This window comes from Elgaria multicarinata, chromosome 2 (assembly GCF_023053635.1).
Source record: "Elgaria multicarinata webbii isolate HBS135686 ecotype San Diego chromosome 2, rElgMul1.1.pri, whole genome shotgun sequence".
Lineage (NCBI taxonomy): Eukaryota > Metazoa > Chordata > Lepidosauria > Squamata > Anguidae > Elgaria > Elgaria multicarinata.
Window position 1 is genome coordinate 65,901,453 of NC_086172.1, and position 18,141 is coordinate 65,919,593.

The 18,141-nt window shown below is 42.2% G+C and overlaps 1 protein-coding gene across 1 annotated transcript; it reads right to left on the minus strand.

Annotated features, from left to right (window-relative positions):
* Positions 1-663: 663 nt before the first annotated feature.
* On the minus strand, positions 664-14,352 carry PARP9 (poly(ADP-ribose) polymerase family member 9). Its single transcript, XM_063118652.1, has 9 exons — positions 14,318-14,352; positions 12,308-13,125; positions 11,149-11,379; positions 10,843-11,061; positions 8,905-8,980; positions 6,597-6,956; positions 5,001-5,146; positions 2,742-2,916; positions 664-1,124 (listed from the first exon to the last, which is right to left on the minus strand). The coding sequence occupies exons 2-9, from the start codon at positions 13,115-13,117 to the stop codon at positions 787-789; spliced, it is 2,355 nt and encodes a 784-aa protein (XP_062974722.1). The 5' UTR covers positions 13,118-13,125; positions 14,318-14,352; the 3' UTR covers positions 664-786.
* Between the last annotated feature and the right edge of the window lie 3,789 nt (positions 14,353-18,141).

Below are 18,141 nucleotides of genomic sequence, written 5' to 3' on the forward strand. Positions count from 1 at the left end.
ATCTTTGTGGTCTGCTCAGAAACCATATGATATTATAATCTGAAAGGGGGCCGGGTGTCTGTCCAGCTCTTGGCTCCAAGGACCAGTTGCTCTCAGACTGGTGGCAAGTTTTGGTGGTTACAAACTACACTCTGGAGGTCCAATGAACAACCCAGAAATGACTGGGAATCACTGGGGAGGAGTGGAGAAGCTCCGAAAGCATTCCAGTGCGGCTGGGCTCTTGCAACAGAAGATTTGCTCACCTCTGCAAGTTGCAGGGCGGGGAGGGAGGCAAAGCAGCCACAATCAACAAACAGCCCACATTATCTTCTGTGTCAGGATTAGCCGCCACCACCTTGCAGCAGCAAAAGCGTGGGATTTTCTCAAAAATGGCAGCAACCCAGCGCTATGAAGGCAGCCTATGGAGCAGGACAGACAGTAGAGTTTAGGAATTGGGAGTCAGGCATATTGATAAATCTTTTCTGGGCAATATCCATATTCTCTGATAAATATGCATAGTCTTCAACGTGCTATTATATTCTCATACAGAAAAACACACATTTGTGAAGATGGTAAACTGGTGGTATTTTAATATGAGAACTTATATGGTGAATGCAGCAGTTCTGTTTTAAATAAAAATTAGAACATGTTTTGACTTCCTTTGATGAAATTGCTTATTAAGCAATAAGGGTATTTCAGGGTTGTAATGAGGCAAGATTTTTCACTGCATTGGAGAACTGCCATATATAAGTTACTTAATCTTTATACACAGAACCTAGCACCTGTATTCTGATGAACTTCAAGGCCTCATAGATTCTGGGCTGATGGTCCCAATCTGATCTCTTGTGCTGGATTCCAAAGTAGGGAACAAGTCAACAGATATAATGGTAGAGCTTGCTCCCTATTAAAAATGACGAAGGTCTCAGGGTTGAGAATATCATCAACGACACTGTCATAGAGTTTCATGCTGCTTGCATTCATTAATGGTGGTGCTACATAGCGTCGATTGCCCCTTGTATATGAACCTGTTACAACCTCTGCCTCAAATACACAGATCAAGCGGTCCATTTCACAATTTTCCCTGGAATCTGCTACAAGGTTCCTGGGATTCTTGTTAAAGTAGATACCAGCTCCATACTTCTGGTCTGGAAAACACAAACACAGACTGTTTAAACAGCGATGTTTTCATTATAGTAGCAGAACAAAAGACGAGATGATTCTGCTTTATTTTTGGCCTACTCTCAATCACACCCTGGGTAGAATCATCAGAACCAAGAGGCTACTTATATGCTCTGTATACCCCATGGTGGCTGTGCAGTTGCGCTGCATTGTTTTTATGACGTAGCCGCCAACTTGCAGCCACATTGGGCTTTTCACCCCAAAGCTGCGCTTTCTTCATGGTTTCTTTTTATCACAACTTCTAGCTTTACTCCAAGGTTACCACATTGTTTCTCTGTCTGTCAGTAGTGGCCTTGGTTCAGGTTAAAGGAGTGGGCATTGCTAGGGGTGGGTCTCCCTTTCCCAGGGTTTGGTGTCAAGTGTTTGGGGAGTGATTAATGGCTGGGTGTGTGGGCGAGGCAGCGTCTTATCTCCCTAGCACCCCCCTCCTCAAACAACACCCCTACCCCGAAAGGAGCAAGGAGAGTTTTGCCACTGCCTGAAGTGAGAAATGGATGGCACATCCCTATATTTGGAGAGAAACACAGTCCTTTCTCCATCCTACCTCCATTCGCCAGGCAGGGGAAGGAAAAGTGCTCCATCATCTCCCCTTCCTGTGACAGAGGGAGAAGCATCCACCCTCTCAACACTTCCTTCAAACCACTAGGAGAAAGGAGAGCCCCCCAAAACCTAAAAGGAGAGCCCCCCAAAACCTAAGTCCAGCCGCCCCATTCACACCTACACCCTACAGAGACAAAGTCTCAGAGGGGGAATCAGCCCACACCCCCAGTGATTTTTAGCCTGTGCTCACTCCTGGGTGTAACTCTATTGCTGCTGCGTCACAGCAGCAATGCTGCGGGGTTTGGCTGGTATCCAGAGGCAAAGCAGCGTCATATAGGCACGGCCCAAGTAACCACTGATCAAGTCCAGGAGGCATGGTGGAAACTGCCAGTATTCTAATGGCTTAAGAACTGGGAATATGGTAATCACGGTGGTACTACAGGAGACTATAATCCAGCTCTGACATTTGGCTCAGTTTGGGATTTAGACACTGAAGACTATTTCTCTTGTAGGGCAGTGATGGGCAACTTGTGGCCCTCCAGATGTTCTTGAATTACAATTCTCAGCATCCCTCACTACTGGCTATGCTGGTTAGGGCAGATGAGAGTTACAGTCCAACAACATCTGAAGGGCCACAGGCTGCCCACGGCACTGCTGTAACGGAAAAGAAAATTATATGAATCAAATAAAACTTACCCAAAACTTGAAAAAAATATACACAAATGTGTTTGTTGGAGGCATTTTACCAAGAAAAGGTATCTTGGGATAGTAAAATGCCCCACAAACAAATGTGGTTCTGTGGTGTCAGAAGTAGGGCCACATTTGGTCCCCAGGCCTGAGGTTCCCCAGCCCAGATAAAGATTAACCAACATAATTTCTGTTCCTTTTAGTACTATTTGACTTTACTTTTTTTTTACCTTTTTTTTTAACTGCACTGTATGTCTCGTTTTATATGCACTTGCATCAGTTCATCAGTGTATGAAAATAAACTGCAAGCTTTGTGAAGGATTCCAATAATATTTGTGGAGATATGCATGATTTACCATGTGAAGCGGAGTAGGTTTTCTGAAATCCAGCTTTGCAGACCAGACTACAATACTGAGCTGGGACATGATGGTATAGCCTGTGGCACACTGGCATTCCTGTATTTTTTCCTTCAATTTTTCTTTTAATCCTTTGGAAAGCGGATTCTAAAAGAGGATTACTTATTTTCTCGATCTGCAATAAAAAATGAACAATGCACTTGACTCCAGCTCAATATTGCCCATGCTAACATACGGTTTTAGTTCCCAGTATATTTTTAGTTTAAATACTAGTCTTTAGGGTTGTTTACACAACAAAAACCATTCCAGGAGGGAAAAAAGAACCAATGATATAGTTCTCTGCATGATGATGTGGTGTAGTGGTAAGCCATGAACCTCATTAGGTAGCTGTGGGTCATTCACTATGTCTAAGCCTAACCTACTTCACAGCATTGTTGCAAGGATAAAACTGGTGCAGGGAGAACCTTATACACAGCCCTGACGTCCTTGGAGTGAGAGAGCCAGTGTGGTGTAGTGGTTAGAGTGTTGGACTGGGACTTGGGAAATGAGGCTTCTAGTCCTCACTTGGCCATGGAAGCTCACTGGGTGACTTTGGGCCAGTTACTAACTCTCAGCCAAGCCTACCTCACAGGGTTGTCGTAAGGATAAAATGGAGAGGAGGAAGACTATGTAAGCCACCTGGGGTTCTTTGCAAGAAATTGATTTGTTATCCTTGTTCATTCATTATTACATTTATATTGCTCTGAGCAATATAAATGTAATAATGAACAAGGATAACAAATCAATTTCTACCTATTGGTGTTTACATACATTTGAGCATATAGCAGTAGCAATAACTGTTTGGAACTGTGCATTTGGAACGTGGGAAGCTGTCTTATGCCAAGTCAGATCACTGGTCCATCTAGCTGAGCATTTTCTATGCTGACTGGTAGAAAATCACCTTGCCAGCTTTCAGACAGGAGCCTTTCCCAGTTCTCCTGGAGAGGCAGAGGCGTGAACCAGGGACCTACTTGCAAGCCCACTGTGTTAACTGCCCTGTTTAGTTTCTGACCTAGATCTCTTATCAACAACGGGAAGATGTAGCATCACATAGGATCACACATATTACTGTGAAGGATTTACAATGACTTGTCCCAGCTCTCTAACTGGGGTACTATTAACATTTTGTTTTAAGATGCTAAAGTGCAACCGCCAACAACATTAGTGGTGATCAGAAATCCATGTATTAGACATTTGGAGTAAAATTATTTAGTAAGCTTTACGTTATATTCAGCGGTGAAATGTTTGTATCGTATCAGATTTCAATGCAAAATCTGGACACATTGCAACGTACTTAAGAATGCTCAGCAATTCCAGAGCAACTGTACTGGGTTGTGGTCTATAAACAGTACACGGTTGGGGTTTTATTTTGTTTTATAATTGGTAGGAGACTTGCAATACTTAGAATTAGTTCCTACGAGCATCCCAGCTGCTTGTGGGATGCTCCTGCTGGGGGGGAGGGGGATGAAGTTTGCTAATTTTCTCTCCCCCTGTGCCTCTAGAAACTCTGCTCTGGAGAATTGGGGAAAATCACCTCCTAACCGCGCACACACACCCCAGCAGGTGCCTCCCGCTGGAACACAGTACCTTTCATTAATGTAAAGAGTACTCCTACTCTCAGAAGAGTACCTGAGGGCCAAACAAAACATTCTTTTCATCATGCATAGCTGAGCTATGAGCGATTGTTTCCCCTACTTCACGCATGCACAGCTTTATGGTGTTTTGGGAGAGAAGGATTTATGCTTCCTTCTCCCACTCCCATTTTGTTCTGAAATAAGTTTTTTTTCCCCCTTTAAACCTTCCACCCTCAGTTGGGAAGATGGGATTTTGGGACAAAATAGGAGGGGGAGAGGAAGCTTAAACCCTCCTCTCCCAAAGCACTGTGGTCCAGATCCAAACCAGTTGTCCACATTTCCAGGAGAGATGGGGAAATAATCATGCATAGCTCCACTATGTGTGATTAAAGGAACATTTAGTTTGGTCCTCGGATTCCAAGCCCTGCAGTTTTAGCATTCTATGGCCAGCTATGCTCAAAGACGGGGAGGACTGGTCATTTGTCAACGGCCATTCTAGAATCAAGACCACGAAAATTGTATCAATAAAAACCTGGTGACCTTCAGATTGACTTTGATCTTCCCTACAAAGTTCCAGTTGATTTTGCGCATCTGTAAGGTATCACAAGATCTTTCAGAATTATTTTGCCGCTGATCATATTTTTACCTTGAGAACTTGGAGGCCAGCTTTTTCAAGTTGTTTTTCTTTGTACTTGAATTCTTGAAGATATGACTCTATTGGAGTGACTTGGTAGCGACAGTTACTTGACGTCTCCACATGCCCTTCTTGATGAGGACAGTTTCCCAAAGGTCCTGAAGGTAGGCAATAGTTTTACTTTTACTATTATTCGATTGAAAAATGGACTGTAAAGTTATCAGACAGGGATGCTGTCATTTCATTCTGCTTGCTTAACAAAACGGAGATAGTTACTCTTTGAAACACAGATTAAATGCTATGACTTCCATCTGTCTTTTTTCTTACTGGAATGTAAAAATCTTACTGAAATGGAAGTTCCGATAGGGGGTGGGGAGGTGAGGGTAAAATAGCTGCACAATGACTTCTGACAGTGCTAGGACCCTTCTGTCTGGAAGCACCTTATGTAAAGTATGACATTTGACTGGATTTTAATTATTATAGGCTGTGGCCTTATGTGAAAGTGTATTCAGTCTTTGCAGCATTATAATAAGTTATCTATATACTTCTCTTTGTTTACAAAATTTATTGTGGGATAATTATCCAAATATCTAACCTAAATATCACAACCTAACACCGGTTCTTGAGATTCTGTAATATTGTTAGTACTCTGGTATGAGCTTTAATGTTCTCATATGAGCATTACTACTCCCGTGTGAGCCTACCCATGCATTAAAATCTTCTTTGAAAGCCAAGCATAGTAGGGCTTTTTCAGTGGTGGCACGATTGTTATGGAATTTCTTTATGTACTTCCTGGTTGTTGTTTTTAGGTGACATCGACTGTTGCTGTTTTGATCAATTCTTGTTCTTCCATGGCCTTATAGGCCCCTCCCAACTCTACTATTCTATGACAAAAGGCTTTTATATTCATATTTGACTTTAATATTGGTAGCCACTTCGCAGATTTTTAAAATGGAAAGGCAGGATATAAATATGTAAATACATAACTCATGTTTATGCAGTTCGACTAATTCTGTTTGCATTCTGTAAGTCCAGTATTTGCAGGGACTCCAGCACTGCACAACTGAGAGGGAGGCACAGAAAGCTAAATAGGGAACAGAAGCACAGAATTATGACCTCATGAAACCAAGCATCTTTTGGTCTCTGAATCTATAACAGAAATTGCCTGTATGTTTCCAAACTCTTCTTCAGAGAGGTCCATTTAAGTTTGCCCTTAAAAAAAAAGAAAAACTCACAAAGCAGAGCGTTTTAACAAACCAAATTTCTTCACCAGATTGTTTGCTTAGCTGGTGTGCTTATCTATGTTATATAGGAAGGAAAGGAACCTCTCGTGCAAGCACTGAGTCATTACTGACTCTTGGAGGGACGCCAGCTTTCGCTGACGTTTTCTTGGCAGGCCTTATATAGTGGGGTGGTTTGCCGTTGCCTTCCCCAGCCGTTATTACCTTTCCCCCAGCTAACTGGGTACTCATTTTACCGACCTCGGGAGGATGGAAGGCTGAGTGGACCCAAGCCAGCTGCCTGAAACCAGCTTCCGCTGGGATCGAACTCAGGCCATGGGGAGAATTTTGGCTGCAGAAACTGCTGCTTTACCAAAGTCACACATACCATCTGTCCTCAAGGGTTCTTGCTTGGCTGTAGTCTGTAGCATGAATTCGACTGCAAAAGTAGCATCAATCACAGCTCGGGGGGGACCTTCGATCTCTAGGGCTGCCCCCTCTTCAGTCAAACTCTCTTGTATGGTTATGCCAAAATGCTGCTGAAGATGAGACAGCTCAACAGGCTGGCCATTGCCAAGGTTTAGAATGCTGTAATTCCTTATAACAATCCGATGAGTCTCCTCGACTTGTATGATGTTCTTAAGCCACAATCCTGCTTCCTCCAGAGTTTCATGACTGCGTCCAATAAGTTCCACAAATGGCCCATTTCTTTCATAACCTGCATTGGCTTGTATGTCAGTCTGTAGCTCTGGAAAAAAAATATGGTTGTTGCATTAGCACAGGGCTCTCCAACTTGTTTGGGCCCATGCCCTGGGCACAAAGTGACTGCTGTAGGGGAATGGGGTGGGGGGTGTCAATCACAAAAATGTTATGAGTGCCCCTTTATCTGTGTTTGTGTATGAGCATGAATGTGAACCCTCTGTGTGTGCTGCCCACTCTGGTTGCTCTCTCTCCCTCCCTCTCCTTAGATTCTTGTTTTTCTTCTTCTCTCTCTCTCTCTTTTTCCCTGGCTCTTTTCTCTTTATCTCTTATTCACATTTTCTCTTTCTCTTAGGTTTCTATTTTCTCTCTCTTTGGTTCCTCTTTATTTCTCTCTCTCCTTCCTTCCTTCTGGTTTTCTGGCTCCTTCTCTCTCTCTCTCTCTCTGACCTTGTTTGAAAAAAATATACCCACAATGAATCAGCTGCACCAGGTTCACTTGTCACGGTAAGCCACAGGTGGATGCAGGGTAGCTTAGTGACATCTGAACCCAGTGCCGCTGTTTCATCATGAGTTGCTTTTCACAAACAAGCCACCCTGAGAACCCATGGTGTGTAGTAGGGTTGTTTAGGGTGGCTTGTAGTAATTGCTGAACCAAGCAGAGTCGCTTCAGTGAAGGTTGTTTAAAACGGCAAGAGACACACCTGGTAAGAGCGGGGGGGGGGGAACCCTGCTGGCCGCACCTTATGATCTTGCTAACAATATACCCTTTTGATTACACCTTGAAACGACACTAGTCAATTTAATCCTACACTTCGTCATCTCCCTTGATAGTGACACTTTTTTCTCCACCTTCTGGAAGATTTGCACAAATTTAATATATATATTTTTCCCCACTTTCATGGAGATTTGCGTTTATTTAATATTCTTTTTTCACCTTTGGGGAGATTTGCACAAATTCAACTTTCTTAAAACTTTTGGGGAGATTTGTGCAAATCCACCAAAGGGCAGTAAAACTACTCCACTTTAGCACAGTAGATATAGGATTTGCTTTAGTGGATTTGACTTGAAACTTGCATATGTATAGCAATCCTGCTCACTCTTGTCACCCCCATGCACATTGGACAACTAGCAACAGAAACAAGCACGAAGCAGTGGTGTGTGGGTGTGGGTGCCGAAAGCACCAGTGGCTTCAGGAGAGGAGTTTTATTGGCAGGTGTTATTACTTCAGTAGAATGTGAGCAGCCTTTTTTTTTTTTTAAGTGTTGTCTAGCCAGGGAAGTGGCAAAGCAGTGAATGAAATTGATGACATTGACAAGGAGATATCAGTATGCTTGGCTAAATAGCGCCCCTGCCCCCCAAAATTGCAAAAATGTTCATAAAGGCTCAAAATTATTTCCTTTTTGTGATCTGATGCAGGTGAGGGGCACTCCGGAAGCCCCAAAGTAGAGGATGAAATTGGCAAGGTCATTGACAAGAGGGGGATAAGGCTATGCTGGGCTCAATAGCAGTCAGACAGTCTTGTGGTCCTGCCCCAAAGTGGTGACTCTCCTGAGTTAATAACATGAGGTATTTAACTTGCTCTTAAAATACGAAGTTTTCCTGCAATTTACAGGGCAATCCTATATCTGTTTACTGAGAAGCCCCATTGCATTCAATCAGACTTACTCCCACGTAAGTGTGTATTGGAATGCAGCCTTATCCTTGAATATATCCATTTTGAACCTTGTCCAGCCTCTAAAATTTAAAATGTGTCCTTCCTGAAATATCTCCTACCAACTTCACTAATTCTCTCTGGCTCTTCTCCAACCCCATTCATCTTCCAAGTTCTTCCTCAAAGCCTTCATCTTCCACAAAGGTTTCTTTAATTCACACCTTCCTGAGTGTAACATTTTCATAATAGGAGGAAGCTAAGTGTACATGGAACTCCATTTTCTATTAATCCTGATTTATAATCCACTGTTAAATAGAGAATTTCTGTCTTAACCATCTATTACCCATAGCATCCATATTGCTGCAGTCCATCTTTTCTTCCAGTTTGTTTTTGATTGTCATAAGCTTGGCACAGAAATCCTATCAAAAAGAGAAAAACAAGAAATAATTTATATAATACAGCTATTGATCTGGACCATTTACATCATTAGTGCTAGAGTTTTGTGGCAAGTGGCAATTATTTGTTAAGACAGTTTGACTTACAGAACATATCCAATGAGAGGCACATTCCTAGTGTTAAATGTCTAGGATAAACTGCAAAGTCACTTGACAATGCAAGCACCTTACTGAATAAGAGATGCCTTAGCCATGCTGATCGTAAAGGCTATATTTTTGTTTTATTTGAGTGACTTTAACATAAATGCAGAGGCCATTCTTGATTTCACCATGATCTCCATGACAGCCAAGGGTCTGTTCCAAGTAGAAATTGTCCCTGTTAGCACTTAAGAGAACACGTATTAGATCTGATGTTTTACACTGGCATGGAAACAAATGATCCAGTTATTCGTGGAAGTGATATGACACTATGATCACTGTTGGGTAGTTACCCTGGCAGCAATGGATCAATTAGGAAAATCTCACCCCTAAAATTATACAATTCCTTCAACCTTTCCTTATAGGACTTGGCCCACTTCCTCTGAATATTTGTTACACTTTCGTAAATCACCCCAATTATTGCAAATGCTGTGGAAAAGCGAGATGTGAAACTTTATAATAAAATATATAATAAATGTTGTCTGTCCTAGGTCATTTCTATGTACATTGTTTTAAGATATGTTTTCCCAACCTGGTGCCCTCCAGATGTTTTGGACTCCAGTTCCCATCAACATCAGCCAGCATGGCCAATGGTCTGGAATGTTGGGAGTTGTGGTCCAAAACATCTGGAGGGCACCAGGTTGGGGAAGGCTGTTTAACAATATCATTACACTTTATATGCTTTTGGGATGGGATGAGCTACAAATTAAATGGATTAGATAAAATCATTTATTTATTTATTTATTGAATTTCTATACCACCCAATAGCTGAAGCTCTCTGGGCGGTTCACAAACATTAAAACCACAAAGTATAATTTGAAGTATAAAACTTAAACCACAATATAAAAACACAAAATAAAATTACAGTAGTTCAACCAGAATAAAACTGAGCAGCAACACAGAGATTTAAAATACAGATTTAAATACAGTTTCAAAACAGCAAAGTTAAAAGACTAAGATGGTAAAATGTTAAAATACTGGGAAAATAAAAAAGTCTTCACCTGGTGTATAAAAGAGTATAATGTAGGTGCCAGGTGAAAACCATAAGAGTTTCAGAAATTGCAACAGGGAACTGTGAAACAAAATACTTTACTTTCCAGACTACATGTTTTTATTCTTTGGTAATGCCAGAGAGACCATTCCAAATATATGCAACAAAAAATGTAAGAAAATCCATGAATTATATATCTACCATATTTCTAAGTGTTACACAAATGCGACTACTTTCCATACTATCCAGGAACATTAGAAGCAACTCTGCATCTCCTGATAGTGTCATTATGACTCTTAGTTCTGAAAAATATTCCACCCCTCAGCTGCTTATTGATCCAATCCTAAAAATGATTGCACCAGTTTAGGACAGGGTGTACAAATCACTGCATCTCTTCACCATCTGATGTCACCTGTCCTCTTCCATAACAGAAAGCCAAACCTATTGCTGTATATTGTACTGTCTGAAGTATTTCAGATATGTGTTTAGAATTAGACCAAATAGTATATGGGCAGTGGTGACAATTCCCAAATAAAACTAAGCTGTTTGTCTATCTCAAAGGAAATGATGGGAGCCTTTTATAGCAAGACAGCAGCAAATGATAAACTACAGTAAAATGGATTTGTTTGAAATAAATGCATAAACATGGCAGTTATTCTCCAGACTTTCTACTTGCAATGAATATTCAGCATCTTACTTCATAGACATCACTGTCGTCTGGAGAAATCACAATGTATACATCCAGTTTCTTCCCAGGATGCCCCTCTGCAAAGCATAGGACTTCTTCCACCATAATCTCTGCCACTTCACGATTTGGCAAGTGCAAATCTTCAATCCCAAGGGGCGGAAAAGAAATGGATGAAAACTGCTGCTCCTGAGTCTTGAAAAGACACTGAGAAACAGCTGCTTTCAGTACCTGCTAGAGAAAAAGCAGAGTTATATTGGCTGTCTTTTCACATTCAAAGGAGTTAAGAAGTGGAACGCTAATAGAAAAGCACATCACCTCCTGTGCACTGCCTTCCCTGTAAGGTGGCCATACCACGTGGAGCACAAAGTTGCAGTCCATATTATATCCGTTTGTGAGTATGAGTTTGGGACTGTCTGGTGGAAACTTCTGTAACTCAAACAGAAATTGCTCCTGCATAGTTGGACCTGCTTTTTCCAGAATCGCTCTTGAAATAGTTCCTTGGGAGAGATCATCTTGCACAATCACAGGGTTAATAACAATGGCAGCCTGGAAAAGAATAATCTAAAATCTGAAACCGTATCAGGTTGGATGCATGCAGAGTTTCTAGGTAGTAGGCCTAGAGCATTTCAAAATGTTCTCCTTCTGATATAGAACAGTATACTACTGGATCCTTCACCCAAAAGGACTTGAAGGATGTAAGCCCCACAGCTTATAAATTAATGGATGGATCTCCTTGGAATGCCAATGCTTTGGTGATTTTCTCCACAGTATCCTTGATATGCCAAGGCTACAGCACATTCAACTGTAAAAGAGAGGTGCCTTCTGAGTTATTGCTGGAGCAAAGGAAAGGAAAGGAAGCATTCACTTCCTCAAGAAAGAGTATCTTTAAAGACCCCCCCTTGCATACATAGTATAGTACTAGGGAGGTAGAAGCATCCTTAGAAGAAGAGGGGATATGAATTATAAGAGTCCATCCGTCCATTAAAAACATGAGTGAGGAACCAAACATTGTTGGACTCCCAACTCCCCCCTTCCCAGTCAGCATGGCCAGGGGTCATGGAAGATGGGAATTGTGATCCAACATGGGCCACCCATTTTAAATGATCTGACACTACGTGCTCCATGATGTTGCTCGTCTGGTACCTGCAACCACTCAAAACCCAAGTAATGGGAAAATTCATCACTGCCCCCAACCAAGGAATGTACAATGTTGTCTTACACCATTGATTCATCTAACCCAGTATTGTCGGCACTGGCTGCCAGCAGTTCTTGGAGTTTCAGACAGGATTCTTTCCTAGCCCTAACTGGAGATGCCAGGGATTGAATCTGTGGCCTTCTGCATGCAAAGCAGGTGCTATCTACTACATAGCTGCAGTAGCAAAAACCAATCATATGAACCGGCCCTCAGCTTCCAACTCTGTAGCTCTCATATTTAAGCCCATCATTATCAACTTATAAGCACATGGAAACTTACATTATGCGTTTCTATGTTCCCTTTTTTGATCTGTAGGCAGAGTTCATTGACTGTGATGGAATCCACAGTCCCATTCAGAGGCTCAATGTCATCAGCGCCAAGCAATTCTTCACAAGCCCTTCTCATGACTTCAACGGTCGTCTCATCAATGTTCACAAGGTGGATTTCTTGCAAGTAGCCAAATAGTGGAGCTAGCTGGATAAAATTCTTTATAGTCCGAACAATCACTTGAGCACACAAGTTCTGCGGGAAGTTGAAGATCCCTGAGCTCAAGGCAGGAATGGCCACGGACTTGATGTTGTTTTCTGGAGCATTCACATATTTCAAGATATTGATAATGGCTGCTTCAAGTTTCAGGCAACAATCCTCCCTCTGATCTTTGGACCACCTTGGACCTACTGCATGGATGACTTGCTTGCAATGGAGCCTTCCTCCACTAGTCACAGCTATTTGGCCAGTGCTGAGTGGTCCATTCTTTTCAATGAAATGCTTGCACTGCTCCTCAATTTCTGGTCCTCCAGCTTTTAGAAGGGCAAATGCAAGGCCCCCAAAATGGTGGAGGTGCTCATTGGCTGCATTCACCAAAGCATCAGCCTCATGCCTTGGCAGATCATCTACCCAGACTGAAACTTCAATTCCTTCCTTCAGGCTCTTCCTATACACTTCAGTGGGATTCCTTACGCTCTTAAGGACAGTGATGCAGCCAAACTTCTTCTGAAGCAGACTACACAGGTAGTTTTCTCTTCTCTTAAGAATTGCATAAACACTGTTACTGATGGGAATGGATAACATTTCCTCATCTGTTGGCATCCCGATTTCTGGGGGGGAATAAAAAGGTAAGTATTTTGTGGTTGTGTGCAAAAAACCCAAACACCTTTAAACCCCATTTTTAAAGCTTTCCCTGCTTTTTCTAAAATGGTTTAGGGAAAGAAAATTTGCAGAATTCCCCTCCCAACCTAACACAACATACAGAAATATTATAACATCAACTGTACATATTAATCCATTTATTTATATAATAGGAGATCAGGTAGTAGCCTCAAGCTAAAAGTTGCTGAGTTGGTACAAAATTGCTGAAACTGGTACTGTGTTAAAATTGTCTAACTTGGCCAGGCTTCTGGGCCCGAGGGGAGTGAGTGAGCTGGGAAGCTCCCTCAAGGTCAATCACATAGTTGGTTGCCCTGCACTTCTAACTCCCACCACAGCACCTGGGGGGGGGGGGGTTATCGGGGTTAATTGGGATGTTGATCTGTTTCAGCTGTGGGTAGGAATGCTTTAAAGGGATGGGCCTTGCTCCTCAGGGAGAGGACGCCTGGGGGGTTGGTGGAGACGGATCACGGGGCCTGTTGGCTGGCAAGTGGATAAAGAGGCCAGTCGCTGGAGACCTCCATCTTCCTGCAGGCTACACGTGTGTTAAGTGGAAGATCTGGTCTGAGCAGGGGAATGCTGCTCAGGGTTTAGTTAGGCTTTTTGTGTTTTAAGTGTCTGGATACTCGGGGGAAGGCCAGCCGCCGCTGCGGCAGGGACTAGGATGGGGTTAATGGTTTTATGGTGTAATTGCTTGCTGCTAAACTTTCCTTTGCATTTCACCTCATCCCTCCCCCTTTCCTACCGTTCCCTTCCCCGCCCCCAGCTTTTATTGCCTGACCAGAGGCTTACGTGTTAGCTTTTAGTGTGTGTAAATAAACTTGCTTTGGTCCTTAAAGTGTGTTTGGCTTTATTCCCCGAGGGTCTAGCTGGAATCAAGACGTTTGGTCCAGGAGTCAACCTTGCAAGAAAGTTGGGTTGACCCCAAATCTCCTCCACAGGCTCTCAAGATGCTTGCCCTACAACTCCCATCAGCCTAGCCCATATAGCCAATGGTAAGGTCTGATGAGAGTTGTAGGCCAAAAACATGTAGAGGTCTGCAAGTTGCCCACCCCAGCAATAGGCCTCATTTTGCTGCTCCTGAAATAACTGCTGCTTCATAATCACTAATCAATAACAAAAGGCATGAAGAGGATTATCTACCTGCGTTGTCATTTTGGGTGGTCTCAGAACTGGAAGTCTGTGAAAAGAACATAAAAATACCATCAAAGTTATCCTCTCTCTCTCTCTTTCTCTCTCTCTCTCTCTCTATATATATATATAATCTCAGAGCCACTGGATTACGATCCCCATTCATAAACTTTTACTCCAGCAAATCCCGCTGTGGAAATAATGTAAAAGAGCCGAAAAACTCTGTTCTTTTCTTTCTGCTCACTTACCAGCAATTTCATCATGTTCCCCATCTTGAATCTCTTCCCCCTTGTCCCTTCTTAGATGTCACTTCTTTTCTCTTCCATTTTCCATTGGTTCAGGCTGGGTAATAAAGAGCTGCCTTTGCCACACAACCACCTCACCTCCCTTGGAATCCTCTTGTCTAGTTACCGTGGAGACCTCACCATTGTCAAGCCCTTTGCCTGATCACAAACTTCTCAGCAGTTAAAGCATTGGGACTGTAGCTCTCATCATTCCTAGCCAACGTAGCCAGTGGTTTGCATTCTCTTCCCCTCCTTATTGTTTTACTATGATTTTATTAGATTGTAAGCCTATGCGGCAGGGTCTTGCTGTTTACTGTTTTACTCTGTACAGCACCATGTACATTGATGGTGCTATATAAATAAATAATAATAATAATAATAATAATAATAATGGTGAGGGAATTCCCAGTCCAACAACATTTGGAGAGCCAAACATTCCCCATTCCTGGTTTAAAGGCTGGTGGGCACGAAGGATACAGCCTTCCCAGTAGTGACCTGGGTTGGGGCCTTGCTGCTGCTTTTCTTCAAAATAAAAATAGTCAGTTTAAGCACATATTTTAAAAAGTATCAATAAACTAACATGTAGTTTGGCCCTGAGTGACTTGTGCATCCCCTTTTCAGCATTAGCATTTCCCCCCTTCAGGGTAGTAAGAGCCATATTGGCCCCACAAAATAATGTATATTTTAATCCCACCCTTCCTCCAAGGACTTCAGCAACCCTGTGAAGTAGCTTAGACTGAGAGAGAGAGAGAGAGAGAGAGAGAGAGAGAGAGAGAGGTCCAACATAAGAAGAGTCCTGCTGGATCAGACCAAAAACCTATTTAGTTCTGTTTCCCAACCAGATACCCCTGGGAATCCCACAAGCAGGACACAAACTTAACAGAACCCTCCATCTCATATTCCCTCGCAACTGGTGTTGCAAGGCTTGCTGCTTCTGATCCTGGAAGTAGCACAGAGTCATCATGACTAATCCCCTTTTAAAGCAACCCAAGGTAGTGGCCATCACTGCATCTTGTTCGAGTGACTTCCACAGTTTAACTCTGCCCTGGGCGAAGAAGAACTTTTTATTTGGCCTAAATTTCCCACTACTCAGATTCACTGGATGGCTCTGAGTTCTAGTATTACAGCAGAGAGATCATTCATAATTTTATATGACTCCTATCATGTCCCCACTTATTTATCTTTCTTCTAAGTCCCAAATGTCATAATAGTTTCTCATAGGGGAATTGCTCCTGCCCCTTGACAATTTTGGCTGCCCTTTTCTATACTTTTTCCACTTCTACGATACCCTTTTTTGAGATGCAGTGATCAGACCTGTGGATCACTGCATCTCAATGTAGTGATCCATGTACTCAATGTACTCAAACGTAGTCACACCACAGATCAACTTGTGGCCCTCCAGATGTTTTGGCCTACAACTCCCATCTGCCCTACCCAGCATAGCCAATAATGAGGCGAGTTGTAGGCCAAAACAAGTTGCTCACCCATAGATTAGTCAGGAGGTATAGATCAGTGGTAGAGCATATTGTTTGCATGCAAAAAAAAACCCAGGATTAATCCCTGGAATCCCCAGGTACAGCTATGAAAGAATCCTGCCTGAAATGGTCTAACTCCGTATTATTATTATTATTATTATTATTATTTATTTATATAGCACCATCAATGTATAAGGCAGCTTCCTACGCTCTTATTTGTATAAAGGCATTATGATATGGGCAGTTTTATATTTGATTCCTTTCCTAATTATCCCCAGCACACTGCACCTACGTTTTCATTGAGCTAATCACCACAACCCCAAGATCCCTTTCCTGGTCAGTCATCGCCAGGTCAGAACCAATCAGTGTCTATATGAAGTTAGGATTTTTTGCTCCAACACGCATGATTTTACACTTACTTACACTGAACCATGTTCACCATTTTGTGGCGTATTCACTAAACATATTATGCAGGGTGGTGAAAAACAAAGGAATTGCAAAGAGCTCCAAAAGAACTCTTTGTCATTCCTTTTGGTTTTTCACCACCCTGCATAATTTGGTGTCATCCACAAATGTGAGCAATTTATTGTTCACTCCTAACTCCACAATATTACACAGTGAGCTTCACAGCTGTGCAGGATGGGTTTCCCCAGTTACCGAGCAACACAATAGTCTCTCCACAACACTACTATCACATATTGTGAAATAGAAACACACACACACAATGCTGCTGTTACGATGGGCTGTACCCAATTATTACAATTTGTGTTAATTGTACTGCAGTATTGTGTTTCTTCCTTTATGCAAATCCATACTTTCAAAGAGCACAGGTGGAAAGCTGCTAACTGAACTGCCTTGTAATTGTGATCAATTACAACAAAGGATGGCACGTTTATGGTTGTGTAGCAATGCCATGTCACTCAAAAACGTGAAAAAAGTTGTTCCTGCTAAAATTCCCTCTTCTACACAATTATTAAAGGCGCAAGAGCCATGTGTTCTCACTTGTGACTTACCCGTGGCCATCCGGTAAAAGAGAGGCAGTTTGTTTTATTTTTATGAAAGAGGCTAGCCCTCAACAAATTCATATCACAAAGATTTATGCCTGAATAAACATGTGTTTATGAGTGGGATGACTGGCTTAAATTGAAAGCACACTTTCTTGGGAGATGTATGATACAAATCAATACAATTCCCCCAACAGAAATGCGGGGATTGGCCTGCTAACAATGTAACCCTAAAAATGCTGACGATGCATTCCATTAACCATTTTGACCTTAATGCATTCTATTAACCATTTTGTGGTTAAGCAGCATAGTTTAGCGTGTTGTCTGAATGGGGCCAGTGAGTTCAGTGGGACCTACTCCCAGGTAAGTGTGCGTAGTAGCTGCAATCCTATACATACTAACCTGGGAGCAAGCCCCACTGAATCAGTGGGGTTACTTCCAAGTAAGCAAGTTTAGGGTTGCACTATAAGGGCACAATCCTAGCCATGTTTAGACAGAAAAAAGTCTTACAACTCCATGCTAACTGGGGCATGCTGGGAGTTGCAGATTTTTTTTCCTGTCTAAACATGTAATAGAATTGCACCCTAAGTCTCCCATCCCAAACTGTGCAGGATTTAAGTGACATTAAAATACCACGTCCTTAACACCTTTTCACAGCCATCAATAGGATGGGCTTTTTATTTTATTTTTTGTACCAATGCACGATTATAGATTTAAGTGGTCAGAGTCTTATAATGTAATCCTACTACACATGTCTACTCCGAAGAAAGACCCACGGAGTTCAATGCGGCTTGCTTACTTACTAGATAAATAGGTATAGAGCTGCAGCCTTAATCTGTATTAGCAGTTTCGAAAATAAAATAAACGGTGATCATTCTTGAAGAGCTATAAACCAAGGGACTACGTGAAAAACATCCAGGAGAGATGAGCATATAATTTAACATCTCGCCAACAGGACCATCATCAAGTATTTATACCCCGCCAGTGGGATAGAGAGCTCTCATGCATGAGCTCTCATGCATTTTGGGTGAAAATCCATAGGGGCGGCAGAGGGCAAACATTCACCTGTTGAA